The sequence below is a fragment of the Neoarius graeffei genome, chromosome 11 (genome assembly GCF_027579695.1).
Source record: "Neoarius graeffei isolate fNeoGra1 chromosome 11, fNeoGra1.pri, whole genome shotgun sequence".
Taxonomy (NCBI): Eukaryota; Metazoa; Chordata; class Actinopteri; order Siluriformes; family Ariidae; genus Neoarius; species Neoarius graeffei.
In genome coordinates this window covers 21,086,259-21,103,134 of record NC_083579.1, presented here as the reverse complement: position 1 = coordinate 21,103,134, position 16,876 = coordinate 21,086,259, and the positions used below count along the sequence as shown (strand labels likewise).

General features: G+C 41.7%; 1 protein-coding gene across 1 annotated transcript in view; it reads left to right on the top strand.

Annotated features, from left to right (window-relative positions):
- smndc1 (survival motor neuron domain containing 1) overlaps positions 1-14,730 on the top strand; it is a 47,543-nt gene extending 32,813 nt beyond the window's left edge. Inside the window, exons 2-6 of the mRNA XM_060933606.1 lie at positions 5,867-5,986; positions 9,712-9,854; positions 10,106-10,264; positions 13,747-13,900; positions 14,033-14,730. Of these exons, the coding sequence (XP_060789589.1) occupies positions 5,867-5,986; positions 9,712-9,854; positions 10,106-10,264; positions 13,747-13,900; positions 14,033-14,170 (714 nt within the window). The 3' untranslated portion in view covers positions 14,171-14,730. The remainder of the gene's footprint in view (positions 1-5,866; positions 5,987-9,711; positions 9,855-10,105; positions 10,265-13,746; positions 13,901-14,032) is intronic.
- The last annotated feature ends 2,146 nt before the right edge of the window (positions 14,731-16,876 follow it).

Sequence of the window (16,876 nt, the reverse complement as noted above, 5' to 3'; positions counted from 1 at the left end):
TTCATAAGCCTATTTAGATCTGAAAACTTATGCCTTACAGAACAACCCATTTCTTCATTCAGTATCAAAATACAAAAATAATTTCCAGTCATACTTATACCATAGCCATTCTATCATCTTTGTCAAATGTGTATTTGTAGAGTAATTTCCAATGGAATCAAGTGCAACCAAGGTTGTAAAACAAACAAAGACATATTTTTTTTCTCTCTCTCTCTTTGTACAAATCTAACTAGATGTTTGGTAATAGGCTAACGTATTAATTCCTGTAATGGGAAATTCACACAACCACAAACATTTTCTTCTTTTCACATCCAATATCTGGCACAAAAAAAATTTACTATATTTGGATATATAATATATCCAAATATAGTGAAATTTTTTTTTAACGGCGCACGTGCCGGAGCTCGTTAGGCGCGCAGGACTGACACTGTTCTGCACAAGCGCAACACAATCACACTAGAAAGCATGTTCAAGCTGCCAGTGTAGCTGCAGGCTTTTTAGTTGCGAATTACGAGTATTTCCACTTTCATCTCTATGTGATACACAAGTTTTGATTGGCAGAAAATCGGCATATTTTAATTTTGACCGGCCGGTCACCGGTCATGGCCGATCACCTGAAAATCGGCCGATTCCGATTGGCAGCCGTTAGCCTATTACCAAACATCTAGTTAGATTTGTACAAAGAGAGAGAGAGAGAGAGAGAAAAAAAATGTCTTTTTGTTTGTTTTACAAAATGTTTGTGTGCATCTCTGGTTTTGACCTTTAGTTTTTTGCCTTTTTGGTGGCAATCTTTCAATCATTCTTTAGTTGACATTCAAGGAATAAATTGCAAAAAACAAGCTGGAGGTTTTTATTTTAAATATTTAACTCAACACTTGCCTCAACCAGTACTAAAATGAAATAAATAGTATAATGTAACAAAATAATAATAAAATATCATAATTAGATGTAAGAAACCACTTAAGGTAACACCAAGGCAACTAACAATAATGAAAAGCATTACCCTAATTGGTGCAAAGCCTGCATGCCCTATCAGAACATTTAATTCTGCGTGGCTTCCTGAAAAAAACTTCAAGTGCCCTATCGTAAGGGAAGTCATTGCTGAAGCGGGATAAACAGGATAATGCAATAAGGCCGGTTCCTCGTGTCAACCTGCTACTGTATGCATCAAAATTGGTTTATAGCCTGACTCAGGGATGTCCGTTTCCTGTAAGCCAAGAAGGCTATGATAAAGCTCATCACGAGCACGACATAGGCTACCTTTTAAAATAAGGGGTCAGAAGGCGAATCGGGAAGGCTGCGTTATTTTTAATTAGCCTAACAGGCCTACTTGCAGTCCGGGTATATGCGCAATGGCAGACCTGTGTACATGCCTCTCTCTCTCTCTCTCTCTCTCTCTCTCTCTCTCTCTCTCTCTCTCTCTCTCTCTGTGTGTGTGTGTGTGGGGGTGTGCGCGCGCGCGCGCGTGAACGAAAAGAAAGAAAGAGCACTATGAATGAACGGAACGATACGCAACGGAATTTTTATTTTTTTTTCAAAATCGCGAGTCTGATCGTGTGGTGATAGGAATCCATTGTGTGGCGCTGCGCCACACAATGGTCTATGTATGGGAAACCCTGACCCTGGACAAGTCACCAGGTCATAATTATGATGAAACAAAAACGAGCAATGTTAGTTGTACTGGCAGATCAAAAAAAAAAATGTCAGTGGGCAAGTGGGGACCCCAAACTACACAATAAATCTGCATCCCATGTGTATGTTTCTCTGGTACAATGTTTATGCGCCCTTATTTCTGAAGTGGGACATGATTCACTGCTCAGAACCGATAGGGCACTCCCATTGGCCAGCGTGAGACATGGCAATCGTTTATTGATTGATTCTCTCACACTGATTGGCTGAGCTAGACCATGCTGTAGCATATGTAGTTGTTACAGAGCCAGGCAGCATGCTACAGAATAACTGAGAAAGCCAAGCACGCATGCATCTGGAAGGAAATTTCATACATATTTTGCAAGTATGCAACAGGGAAATGGTTAGTAATTTATTAGCCGAGAGTGCACCAGAAGGCATGTAAATTAAAAAATTTTCAGGGGGGACATGCCCCCAGACCCCACAAGCATTAGTATATTTGCATTAAATGCCTACTTGTGTATAAATTTTTTTTTTTTTAAGTATTTTAAAAGCTGGCTACTAAAGATTTTCTGGAGAATCCTGTCTAATGTTTGCACATTCTCAGTATGTACATGTAAAGGTTGGCTTCTGTGGTTGGGACAGCCATTACCAATTTACCACACAATATTGATCAGGACTGAACATTTGCAAAATTGGGCACAAAGGCTATATGTGCAGTAAAATGACAGAATTTTCTTGAAATGATTTGACCGATTCCTTTTTCAGAAATTCACTACCTAAAACTTTTTATTTGAAGAGCGTCTCTCAATCTTTCATGCCAAGATTGCACCAGAGGGCTCCAAATTTGCTTCATATTTCAAATCTTCCTGGAGGAGCATGCCCCCGGACCCCCCAGCAGTTCTTTGCTCTGCCATCAGACACATTTCTCTCTAATTTCTGGATAATACCCTGGTCATTGTTTACACTCTGGCTTCCTGCCATCTCTTCACTGGGGTTGGATTTTGGCAAGTGGAGGGATTTCTAGAAAAGATGACTTACGATGATTTCTCTTTGTCACTGATGGATTATGTTCATCAATGACTAGTGTGATGAACACCAGTGGGAACACTGTTACAAATATTTTTATATTTTCATGGCAAGTACTGAGATATGGGATTAATTTAGATTGATTAATCACAAAGCATGCAATTAATTAGATTAGCTCTTTGAATCATTATTAATGTGCCATTTTGCTTCAAAGTGTCTTCAGTGTCTCTCTTCTAATGCAAAGTGTATGGTGTGTGTATACACATAATGTGCATGGAACAGGGCTCTACATTAACTTTTGAAACCACTTGTCCTGTTGGGCAATTTGAAAGGAAATGTACTTGTCCGAATGTGAAGTTCACTTGTCCGAAGAAATACTTGAGAAAAACACAAAAACTATTTGTAACCCAGCAATCTTTATGGCATTTGCTTCCGAATTCACAACATATGCATAATATCTATGAATCAAAAGTAATCAATGCTTGATATACTGAGGCAAAAGTTCAAAAATATAGTAAAACAGACTGATTGGTACCATAATTCACCAATTATTATGCTGAAGTTCAGAAGCAATATATTCCAATAGAATAGAAATTATGAACCTAAAATTTTAAGAACAAAATAACTATACTATGAGATCCAGAAACACCAACCATTATATATACACAGATCAGTACTCTGCAGTTCAGTAACAAATATCACAAAAAGTAACATTATCATAAAATTTATGACTTGATGAGATATCACTAGTTTGGACAAGAGAAACAAATAATGCTACAAATAAAAACAACTGATAACAAAATTGACTGATTAATACTGTAAATCACAGATTATTATACACTGAAATCTAGTTATCAAATGACAAGATATATCTTGTTATTAAAACCTCCACACCTCTATTGACTCTCAGATGAATGGATACAAATAGAGTTTCTATTCATCTTCATCTATCAATCCTTGAGTTCTGTTCCATCAATTGGACTCCATCAATCATTAATTTATGAGAAATTGAAAACCAGAAAATTAAAATTATATATATTTTCATTTTTAAATTATTAATTTTGAATATATATCCTCCACTGAGGGCGGCACGGTGGTGTAGTGGTTAGCGCTGTCGCCTCACAGCAAGAAGGTCCTGGGTTCGAGCCCCGGGGCCGGCAAGGGCCTTTCTGTGTGGAGTTTGCATGTTCTCCCCGTGTCCGCGTGGGTTTCCTCCGGGTGCTCCGGTTTCCCCCACAGTCCAAAGACATGCAGGTTAGGTTAACTGGTGACTCTAAATTGACCGTAGGTGTGAATGTGAGTGTGAATGGTTGTCTGTCTATGTGTCAGCCCTGTGATGACCTGGCGACTTGTCCAGGGTGTACCCCGCCTTTCGCCCGTAGTCAGCTGGGATAGGCTCCAGCTTGCCTGCGACCCTGTAGAAGGGTAAAGCGGCTAGAGATAATGAGATGAGATCCTCCACTGATTAATTGTTGTCTAATTATTCAGTGTGGCTCCTGTATGGTATTTAATGGTAAAAAAAGATCATTTCAAATAACCCATAATTTATATCTAAATTATAGAGCCCTATGTTTCAAATCCCTAAACTCCCATTACTAATTAGTTAATTAATACAGCCGGTAACCTAATTAGCAGCCATTTGACAGCTTGGTATTTCCTAGATAATTTTCCCCACACCTACCTCACTCCCTGTCAATCCACATGCATGCAGGCGCACATTCCAAGCCCAGCCAATTCAAAGATTTGGAAATTACCACATACTCAAGGTAAATATACAATTGAATAATGATCCCGCCAACAAATCCACGTGTATGACACGATTAAAACCAATCATAAACGACCGTTTTCTTTTCAGCTCAAATACACGAAGCGGTATTGGCTGGTTTCGCAAGTGGAATATTGCGCATGCACACATCGCTCTTTCTGAATAGAAACATCCGGCGATTCATCAAAACAATATGTCGAGTGAGATGCTTCGGAAATCATGTGAATAAACTGATAAATTTGATATGTAACCCGAATATCGGCGTATTTTGGCACTTATCCGATCGGACAAGTAACTTACGCTACGTTCACACTGCAAGGCTTAATGCTCAATTCCGATTTTTTTGTGAAATCCGATTTTTTTGTGAGGTCGTTCACATTAACAAATATATGCGACTTGTATGTGATCCTCAGTATGAACGAAAAGCGACCTAAAAGTGTTCCGCATGCGCATTGCAGGATACGACGACGTCACACGCAGTGAGCATGGCCAGTGTTTACGGAAGTAAAACCGCCCGGTTGCGGTATGACCCATCCAATCTAGCTTGAATAGCTGCATCCCCCCAAATGGAAATCAGCTCCCTAACCTCTGCGTCCTTCCATTGAGAAGATTCTGAACCTTCACAGCCCGAAGCGTCCCTCGCATTGATGTCATGCGCAGGGGCGCAGATACGTTTTTTGAACTGGGAGGGACAAAAAACTGGGGGGGGGGGCAAAGCTGCCAGCAAACCAACCTCGATATGCCTGTCAAACTTGTTGTTAGTAACCATAGCAACCAAGCTCGAGCTCGCAACCTGTGCAGTCTGCGCAGCTCAACCAACCGAATATCAGTCTTTGTTTTATGTGAGTTGTTGCAACTATGTATATACTGCTGTGCACCTCAATAAACCGAATGGTAATTAGTCTTTTGATTTTTCCGTGAGGTTTGCCTTATACAAAGAAAGACAGCATAGACGTTTTTTCCTCCCTATAAGTGGGGGGGACCGAACGAGGTGAATTTAAATCTGGGTGGGACGAGTCCCCCCCTCTATCTGCGCCCGTGATTATGCGCCATGTTGTTGTAACTTTTTTTGAGAGACCCGCCGCCTACTTCAGCGCAGAATAGTGACGTTTGTGGCTTGTTGATGACGTGTAAGTCGGATGAATGCGACCTGGCGGTTCAGACTGAAGTCGCATATGAAAAGAGCGGATAGGGATCGGAATTAGGACCACATATCCAAACGGCCCGGGTCGGATTTGAAAAAATCAGATCTGTGTCGTTCATATTGTCAATAAAAGATCGGATACAGGTCACATATGGGCGAAAAGATCGGATTTGAGTCACTTCAGCCTGCAGTGTGAACGTAGCCTTAGACGATGGACTTGTCTGACATAAAGTATCACTTGTCCCGGACAAGCATTAATGTCGAGCCCTGATTGAAGTGTCTCTGGTTGTGTTTTTCAGATGTCGGATGAGTTGGTGAAGCAACTGAGCAGCTACAGAGCTCAGCTCCAGCAGGTGGAAGCAGCGCTCTCTACAGACCCAGAAAATGAAGATCTGCTGAAGTTACAGAAAGACCTGCAGGTAAGATGCATATGTCCATATCTGTCAGTGTGAATGGCAGCGTCACTGTCTCCGTAGTCCAAATGAATAAGTACCTCAGATTAGTGACAATTATAGTGAAACAATCCAAGTTAAAGACAGTAAAATCCACTCGTACCACAGCACTGAATTCTTGGAAATAAACAGTAGTGCTGACTGCAGGCCAATCACAAGTCTATATCACTGTGCTCATTCTAATGTGTTAGCACTTCCGTAGTAACAATTCACAGGGATTTGTATGGCTTACAAGCCACATATCCTAAATGGAGCAGATACAAAGAACTGCCTGGACACACACACGCACACAATGTCGTGCACGCTGATATTTGTTGAACTGCCTTTAGCCTTGATTATGGTATGCTTTCATCATAGCATTGCTTCAGCAAACTTGTGCAATGTCGTAAATGTTATTTTCATCCAGAGTTGCATTAATGTTGCATTAGACTTTTGTTGAGATCTAGTATTGACAACAGGAGAGTCAAACCACTGTGTAAAGTCTTCTCCAGCACATCCCATAAGGTCAGGACTCTGCGCTGGCCAATTCATGTGTGAAAATGATTCATTGTGCTCCCTGAGGCCCTGGTCACGCAACAGCTCATGATGGGTTTTGTATTTGGTAGCATTGCCACCAAATGTGCGGTGCATGGTGAATGTTTTCTGAGCTTTGTGAGGAGTTTTTTTTGGTGTCTCTGCCTCCTGAGTGGCCAAAAACATTGCTGAAAATTTCAGTGCACGCTTTGAAATTTGGTGGCTATCTTTTCGTTGGCAAATTAAGTGGTGAATACTCGCAGATGGGTTTGGGAATACTTCCTGAAGCTTGGGGGGTGGAAACATCGCCACCAAAACACCTAATATTCACCGATAACCCATTGCAAACCATCTCAAGATGTAATGTGACTGTAGCCTGAACCACTCTTTCACTCTTTGAGCTGGATGAATCCTGTTATTGTTGTCCTGGAATATGCTCATGTTATCAGGATAGAAAAATCCATTGATGTGATAACCTGGTCATTCGGTACATTCAGCTCGTCAGCTTACTTCATTTTATTGCCACATAACATTGCTGAGTCTCGACCTGACCAACTGAAGCAACCCAAGATCATAACACTGCCTCCAGAGGCTTGTACAGTGGCCACTATGCATGAAGGGTACATTGCTTCATGAGCTTCCCTTTTTACCCTGATGCACCCATTGCTCTGGAGTAGGGTAAATCTGGACTCACCAGACCATGTGACCATTGCTCCAGAGTCAAATCTTTAAGCTCTCTAGCAAATTGATAAGAATAGCCTCACTAACAAGTGTTTTTCTTATGCCCACACAGCTGTTTAGTCCCAATCCTGTGAGTTCTCATCACACTGTGTGCATGTGAAAATGTTCTTAATTTCACTATTAAACATACATGGGTGCAAGTTTTCCGGCAGAAGCTCCGTTTTTTTTTCGGTTCTGCAAGTCATTTTTCCAAATCGTGTAAATCTGTTAAGTTTTTTTTTTTTTTTTTTGGGGGGGGGGTATAGGGGTGGCCCTCTCACTGTCTCTCACTCATAGGGCCAATGATTTTCCACGATTGTGGAAAACTGACGGAAATTACGTAATTTTTATAGTGAAACATTGCTCGCGTGTCAAAGTGTAACTGCCGCAGAAGACTTCTGCGTAACTGCCGCTAACGCCCAAGCCGACATGCCTTTCCAGTCAAGGCAGCTTTGTCGGTGATTGTGATTGGCTTGTGGCACACTTAGCCAGCCAATGAGCTGCTTGTTTACAGATTCGCTGCCCGCGTCGCAACCAGAATGGCGACCGCAAAAAAGAAACGAATGCTCTGGTGGCCAAGGATGCCATATGGTTGCCAGTGTCGAGTGTGGACATTGAGCGCTCCTTTTCCATGTATAAACATCTTCTAAATGACAGATTCAGTCTCATGGAGACCAACGCTAAACAACTTTATGATGCTCTATTATAATGGCGATATCGAGCAGCGTTTCTCGTTACTCTGAGAGCGCTCAATGATTGATCTGCAAGGAATATTCAGGACTGTCATTACAATCAAAGTTAAACTATTCTAGTCTGTTTGAGAGTGTGTTCTGTGTTTTGTTAGGAAACATTGTTTCATGAGTTTGTTGTGTACTAAAAAAGATGGATATAGAGTAATATTTTTAAACAGTCAGCTATGAGTATTGTCATTACAGGCTCAGTAAGTATTACTGAATATTAATTTATCCCTATTAATTTATCAGTACTCTCAATATTATATTGAGGTTATATATGCTATTATATTGCATATATTATATATATGAGAGGTTTTTAGTTAACGGTGATCCTAGTTTCTTGATTTATGTTATCAGTATGTCAAGTAAAATATTTTGAGTTGTCTCAATCTGTGATCCCACTTTAATTTTTTTTATTAATGCAATTTATCAGCTTCCTGTTTTATTTTATTTTTTTTTCATGAATGACTTCATCATGCAAAGGACCATTTGTGTCTCGAGATGCAATACTTTGAAACCCAAGTAAAATTATGCCAGCCAGAATTACTAAATTGGAGCCAAACAGAACAATTTTGAACTGAAATTGTGAAACGGAATTGAAACAGAATTTTTTATTGTCCGAAACGGATAAAGCCAGATTTTGAAACGGAAAATCATTGGCTCTACTCTCAGCATATTACCGGGTTACCGCGGTACAGTCTCTGCACGAGACAAATCTTTTCATCTCGTCTTCGCCACAAACCTCATTCAATTTATACGCCGCTCACCGACGAGCAGTCCTGACTAGCCCGTTGTTTCACAGTGTTATACATGTGTGATGTCATGTTTCACGCACGTAGCACGTTGTTTGACCAAATCAACACAGCTATTCCAGTGTATATATTGTAAAAAAGGTATCACAGCAAAAGCATATTAAAAATGGTTGTTTCAACATTTAAATTAGTAGTTGCTAGATGTTTTGAAATATCAAGCCTTGTACTTGAAATATTATTTCAGATGAATTGATCAAATGTATTAATCATTTGATGTGAATATGCAAATCATATAACTATTAATATTATAAATGTTTGCATGAGCTTGCATAAGAAACAACCATTTTAACGTGTAATTTAAATTTTTTTTCGAGCCCTAAGGGCGCCCCCCCCAGGCCGCGCCTTGTCAGACTTTTTCAGGTTTTTGAAAATTTTATACTTGCACCCATGAACATAGTCATGGTTCAACTGTTGGGTGAGCTACCACACTACTCAGGGGTAGACGCATCATAAAATATTTAGCCCACTGGACAAGTGGAAGCACTACTCTGCACCCATTCCCATGTTTTGGTTTTTTGGAAACATTAATTAACTAGAGTAAAGCATAGTAGCTAATGTATTTTGTAGTTTAACTCAATGTTAACTGCAGACAGGAAAACCAACATCTTGGTGTTTTAGTAAGGTGTTGGGGCTCCAAAACAGCTTCAGCAGGTGTTCAGTTATATTGAGATCTATTAACAGAACAGCATGGCACATCATTCACATACTTACGAAACAGTAATTTTTTATTTTTTTTTTGTCCAGAACATTTGCATGTGCAAGTATTTCTTACTACATAGTCAGCAATCAAACTATTCGATGAACCCTTGTTCCTTACAGCAGGGTCATCCTGGAAGAGACCACTCTCGTCATGATATAGAAATGGAATCATAGGGTAAATCGTTTTTCTTTCAACTTATTTTTTCATTTTTAGGAGGTGATAGAGTTGACAAAAGATTTGTTGACGTCTCAGCCAGCAGAGGGTGCAGCTAATACCAATAGTTCAGATGCTGTGCCACCAAAACACAGCTGGAAAGTAGGAGATCGTTGCATGGCTGTGTGGAGCCAGGATGGACAGTGAGTATCTCACATACACTGACACACTTGCACATTTGCATTCATGCTTTTGATAAGAGGGAGACTGGAAATAAGACTGTGAGTATCCATTTCTTTTCATGCTTTCCTGTCTTAGTGCATTTGGTCTCTCTGCCTTTAGTTTATGCATTGAGACTGTGTTTAAATGTCTTTTTTTTTTTTTTTTTTTTATTATTGAGCGTGTAGTTTCATATGCCTGTACTCATCTGCTTACAGTGCTTTGTGCTTTGCAGGCAGTATGAGGCAGAGATAGAGGAGATTGATGGTGAGAATGGCACAGCTGCTATCACCTTCACTGGCTATGGCAATGCTGAGGTAGTGCCTCTGCACGCACTCAAAGCAGCTGAGCAGGCCAAGAGCAGCAAGGAGGAAGGAAGCAAGCCCAAGTCCAAGTGAGTGTGTATCAGTGGTCTGTAAACAATTTCAGTGCGTTTTTTGCTCAGTATGATGCTGTTGCTGAAAGCCTTATGCACATTATCTTTAGAGCACAGTGTTAACAATACAATAGTGGGGCGCTGTGTGAGACGGCTGCCTCTCCAGTAGCTCTGTAGTTTTTAGCTCTTTAAACCTCTTTTTTTCCCACCTTTTTTTACTTTTCTGCTTTTCTTACGAAGACATAGTATGTTTTACTTATCACATGGATATTTTTAAGTTTAACACGCAACCAGGAGCCAGTTTTCTCGCTTATTCGAGAGAGGAGCTGCTGGCCCTGAAAACAATGGGACGAGCTGGAATACCATCCCAGCAGAGCTGAGGAAGAAATCCAGGGGCTGCAAAGCCAGAGCTAAGCTAAAGGCTAGGCTAGCGGACAACCAACGGCGCTACAAACCATCCATTCCCTCCGTTATTATGGGGAATGTGAACTCGCTGCCGAATAAGGTCAACGAGCTATCCGCACTGAACAACCAGCGGATTTATCAGGAGAGCAGCTTACTTATTTTTACAGAGACGTGGCTAACACACCTTGTACAGGATGCTAACGTGGACCTGTGGGGATTCACTGCTGTGAGAGCCGACAGAGACACTAAAGCATGTGGGAAAGGCAACGGTGGGGAACTCTTCATTTACGTGAACAACCACTGGTGTAACCCGGGACATGTCTCCGTAAAGACAGTCTTATGTTGCCCAGACTTGGAGCTGCTAGCCGTTAGCCTGCGGCCATATTATCTGCTGAGGGAGGTCAGTCACGTGATCACCATCACACCCCTCCTCCCACTTGGGAAGTATAACCATAACCTGGTTCGTTTACAGCCGAAGTACACCCCCCTGGTTCAAAGGCGGTCTGCAGCAACTAGCTCCATCAAGAGGTGGTCCCCTGAAATGGAAGATGACATCACAGACTGGAGTGTGCTGCTTAGCCCACACTGTGAGGACATAGAGGGGCTGACACACTGTCTGATGGATTATCTCAACTTCTGTGCAGACGTGGTTTCCCCTGCTAAGACTGTGTATGGTGTTACCCTAATAACAAGCCATGGGTAACACAGGAAGTCAAAGCTGTCCTCAACAGGAAGAAGGTCGCCTTTACGAGCAGGGACAGGGAGGCGATGAAAGCAGCACAGCAGGAGGTGAAGTGCCGCGTGAGGGAAGCTAAGGACAGCTACAGGAGAAAGGTGGAGCAAAAGCTGAAGGAGAACAGCATGAGGGAGGTCTGGGAAGGTGTGAAAACCATCACAGGCTACAATATAAAGACCAGAGTCGTTGAGGGGACAGTGGAGAGGGTGAACGAGTTGAATGACTTCTTCAACTGGTTCAACCAGCCCATGTCCTCCCCCCCCCCCCCCCGGAAGCCATCTCTCCTCCTTCCCTCAACACACCTCCCCCCAGTCATCGCAGCAGCTCCCTCCTCCCCCACCTCAACACAGACTCCTGCATGCATTACTGCAGACCAAGTCAGCGGTCAACTGAGGAAGCTTCACCTCAGGAAAGCAGCAGGCCCGGACAAGGTGTGTCCCCGAATACTGTAGACCTGCGCTGCTGAACTAGGTGAACCACTCCAATGCATCTTCAACCTCAGCCTGCAGCTGGGGAGCGGCTCTTCCTCAGCCTCCTCAGACCCCAGGTGCAACATGCTCAAGACTGTCTGCAGTTTGCGTACAGGGCAGGTGTTTGTGTGGAAGACGCCATCCTCTACCTGCTACACTGAGCCCACTCACATCTGGATAAGGGAAATGGCACAGTGAGGATCCTCTTCTTGGACTTCTCAAGTGCCTTCAACACCAGCCAGGACCTTTTGCTTCAGAACAAACTGAACAGGATGCGAGTGGACACCTGCCTGGTCACCTGGATCTCCACCGACAGGCCGCAGTACGTCAGGCTGAAGGACATCATGTCTGGCACTGTGATTAGCAGCACCGGAGCACCCCAGGGCATGGTGCTGGCCCCTCTTCTCTTCACCCTGTACACTGCGGACTTCTGCTACAACTCGGAGCTGTGTAACATTCAGAAGTTTGCCGATGACACAGCCATTGTTGGGTGTATCAGTGACGACAGAAAGGAGGAGTATAGGAGTCTGGTGAGGGACTTTGCTGTGTGGTGCAACAGGAACCATCTGCAACTCAACACCTCGAAGACCAAGGAGCTGGTCATTGACTTTGGGAGGTCCAGACCAAGGGAGGGATCGAGGGAGTCGAGGTGGAAGCTGTGGATTCCTACAAGTACCTCGGGCTGTGGCTGAACAGCAAACTGGACAGCAAGCTGGACTGGACTTGCAGCACCAATCACTTGTACAGGAAGGGAGAGGGCAGGCTATACTTCCTTTGGAGGCTGTGGTCCTTTAACGTCTGCAGGAAACTCCTGTGGGTGTTCTATCGGTCTGTGGTTGCCAGTGCTGGGGGGGGAGGCAGCACATCCAAGAAGGACACATCCAGGCTGGACAAACTGATCAGGCGGGCCGGCTCTGTGGTTGGCATGAAGCTGGAGACTCTGGTGACGGTGGCAAAGAGGACTATGGACAAACTATTGAACATCATCGATGATGCCAGTCACCCTCTGCACACTGTCATCAGCAACCAGAGAAGCCTGTTCAGTGACCAGACTTAAAAACTCCTTTGTCCCTCATGCCATCAGACTGTACAACTCCTCTCTGGGGGGGTAACAGGAGGACAGAGGACAGGAAGGAGCAGTAGCCTAGCCTAACAATAAGCAATACTGGACAATGTACAATATAAAGTGCAATATCTCTCCTGCTGGCCCTCCCTCCCCCCTTTCCTCTCTTCCCCATATCTTATTCTTTTTATATTTGTATATGTAAATACTTAATTTAATTTATTTAGAAGTTTTTTTTTTTCTCTATTCTCTGTTTATTCTGTAATGATGCTGCTGGAATCTTAATTTCCCTGTGGGAACCTGCCCAAAAGGATCAATAAAGTTCTATCTAATCTAATAAAAATTAAGATGGGATCCCTTTTAAGTCTAGTTCCTCTCAGGTTTTCTTCATGTCGTTCACCCCCCACCATCTCATCTGGTTTGCTAATAGTAGAGATCTAAATTACATCCAGCTTTCTCTCAAGCTTTCTGATCATATTGTTAAAAGTGCCATATAAATAGCATTTTAATATAAAGATCCTGTAATTCGTGTATTTTACTAAATCCCTTTTGCAGAGGAGACTTGACCAGGAAGTTAAAACAGGACCATATTTAGTGCGGCCCCGCATTAACTTATGTAAAATTACCAAGCCTGCATACCAAACAATTTTTCAGAATAACCAGTTTTGTTTTATTTATTTATTTATAACTAATTCACTTTTTAAATAAAATCACTATTAAAAAGTGAGTTGGTTGACCAGTGGTTTGTGTGAATGCATGTGTGTTCTTGACATGTCAGTAATGGGACACTTGATTGTGCTCCTCGTGTGTGTTTGTGCCCTCACAGGAAGGAGCTGCAAGCAGAGCAACGGGAATACAAGAAGAAAAAGGCACAAAAGAAAGTGCAGAGGATGAAGGAGCTAGAACAAGAGAGAGAGGACCAGAAATCCAAATGGCAGCAGTTCAACAATAAAGCTTATTCAAAGAACAAGAAGGGGCAAGTAAGTAAAGGAAGCTTAGAAAATGTCCAGTTTAACAGATCAGTAATCCTCATACCTCTTGCACTACTTTACCATGATACTCTCTGTCCACCCTGTTTGGGTCATGTGCCCGCCCCCCCCCCCCCCCCCCAGGTAAAGCGCAGTATATTCGCTTCTCCGGAGAGCGTGAATGGAAAAGTTGGCGTGGGTACATGTGGGATTGCAGACAAACCTATGACTCAATATAATGACACATCCAAATACAATGTGAGGCATCTGATGCCACAGTGAGGTCTGTGTGCTCACCCCTACCCCAGAAGAACAGCTGATGGAGCATCCAACTTTGGTCTGGACACTGAACCAGCTATACAATTCCACCATATTTTTATTTTGGGACATGGAAAATGTTATTTTGAGATGAAAGAAAAAGTAGCCTTGCTGTTGATTAGGATTCATAAGTTATGAGATTGCAGCTCCAGTGCTTTACAATTCAAACCTAAACTATAACGTCATATCAACATGACCTCCACTGGAAGATAACCTGAAACTATTGATCCAGCAGCTTATTTATCAAGAGTAAGCTTGAGCCATGGATGGATGGGTGGATATCAATAAATTGGCATATTATTACCTGATGTTTTTCTTCAACTTGTCTGGAAGATTATATCAGATTTGGCATTTGTTTCTGAAGACTGGTTATCAGTATGTCTAATGCCCTTGATATACACTTAGTACACAATAATATTTACTTTAGACAAAAATTGCAGCCATACAACTGTTCCAGTGGAGATGGGAATGCTCACTTTTTAGTAAATATAATGTTTTGATATGTAATAAATGTGTTACGATGATTCTGGGGTGAAGTGAGTCTGAAAATATCTTTTCTGAGTTTTTCATGGAATAACCTGAGAGACTGTTCTATACGTGTGTGTGTGTGTGAGAGAGAGAAATCAGTTTGCTAAAATATCAGAGTCCTATCCATCCCTGTGTGTGTCATTGTGGAATGAGTTTCTGTTGTCGGTCTTAATTTTAATTTGACTTTAAAGTTTTGTACATCTTTACAAGGAATAAAAGTTTGTTTGTTTTTTTTTGGGGGGGGGGTTGTATCTGTAGATGAATTTGCAATTTTTCATCAGGATTATGATCTCAAGAAAACCATACCTATTCATCCTGATTCTGCTGGCAGTCAGGATTTTTTTTATTTTTTAACACTACTATAAAGCGAATGTGGATACTACCTAACTAATTTTTATTTTATTTGAATATCTGTGATACTGGGGCACAGCATGGTGCAACAATTAGAGGGTTGCTGGTTTGGTCCTGAGCTTGGATTACTGCTTGTGTACAGTTTCTTTGCATGTTCTTCCAGTGTCATACAGTCCCAGGGTTTTACTTGGTACAAAAGACATGTGAGCTGGTTGCTCTAAATTGCCCTTAGGTATGAAATGTGTGGATGCCCTGCGCTGGACTGTTGTCCCACTTATGGTTTGTCATCGCCTCAGGCTGAGTGTTCTCAGGATAGGCTCTGAATCCACTGAGACCCTGACCAGGATAAAGTGGTTATTGATAAATGAATTAATCTGTGGCTGCATTTTAATGCATTTTGTATTGCAAAAATGTCATATCCTTGTGATGTTCAAGTTAAGGTGTTAGACCCAGTTTTGTAGTGACCTACTGAGTGCAAGCAAGTTCAGTGCGAGCTGAAAAATGAGAAACTTGATCAGAGTTGAATGAGAAAAGAATGAAGAGTTGCTTGTATACATGTAAATTACATGAAACACTCCTAATTTATGCAGGTTTTGTGACAGCCAACAAAAGTTAAGCATAAACTAAGCTCTGACATCTAAGAGAAGTAAAGGGAGAAAAACAATTGCAGTGGAGTTAAGAGTTTGTTTTTTTCCAACCAAGGTGGCTGAAAATTAATATTGAAATGAAAATCTAAGAGTTTGCGCTGTAGAGCAACAGCTGGTCCAAGAGGTTTGCCTCTTGCAATACTTTTTTTGAAATTAGTGGTATATTGATAGTGTGATCATATTCATGTTGGATTTATTTAAAACTATAAATATCAATGAATTAGTTACTGTCCTGAACCTGCAATTGGTGCTGTTCTAAGCTGCCATTCTGAGTCATGTAGTGCTAAGTCTTGCCAGTACATGATATCCAAAAAAGGATCTTTGAATAGCCTGGATGTGTGTTGAATAATTGGATGCAACTCCACTGTGACACTCGTGTAAATATACTAATTACCTAATTGAAGAATTCATGATTTAATAAAGGATAAAGATAAAACTGATGAATAAGGAAACTGTATGTGGCATTCTGTGAAATTGTTCCCCATCAGTAAAGGAAACATATGAGCCCATGAGCAAGACCTTGCATTTCAGAATGCGTAAATTATTTTAAATGGGAGGGGGGGACTTTTGGGGAAGTTGAGGTCGAGTTGTAGTTTGGCCATCCTAACTGGCAGTGGCCTTTAGACTCACTAGGATACTTTTTTATGCATTTTACTGAGACAATTTTTATGCATTGCACTGAGAAGGATACGTGTGTGTGTAAAAAAAATACTGCAAGGAAATATTGCAATAATACAGCCATCTTTCTCCGATAATTCCACATATTACCATACTTGGAGGACTCCTATTTGCCCTAGGCCATTTGTGGCATGTTCACCATCCTTGTGCACATTATCATGATGTATCACACAGTATCATGATGAAGTCTGAAAAGAGCTCCCTAATACCAAAGCACACCACATAATTTGGCAAATTTGCCACAGACATTGCTGAGATTCCATTTGCTGGAGTTGCACTTTTTTCAGAAGTGTGATATTAGTCAATGGCTGGACCCTAAAATTCCATAAATGCAAATATATTTACACAGGAGCACAGGGTCAATGTGGCTTCCTGATGAAATAGTAAAACACAATAACCAACTAGAATCGAGGGTAGTCCATCTGGGAGAGCTCTCTCTGCATTTTAGAGTATTTCCTTTGGTGGG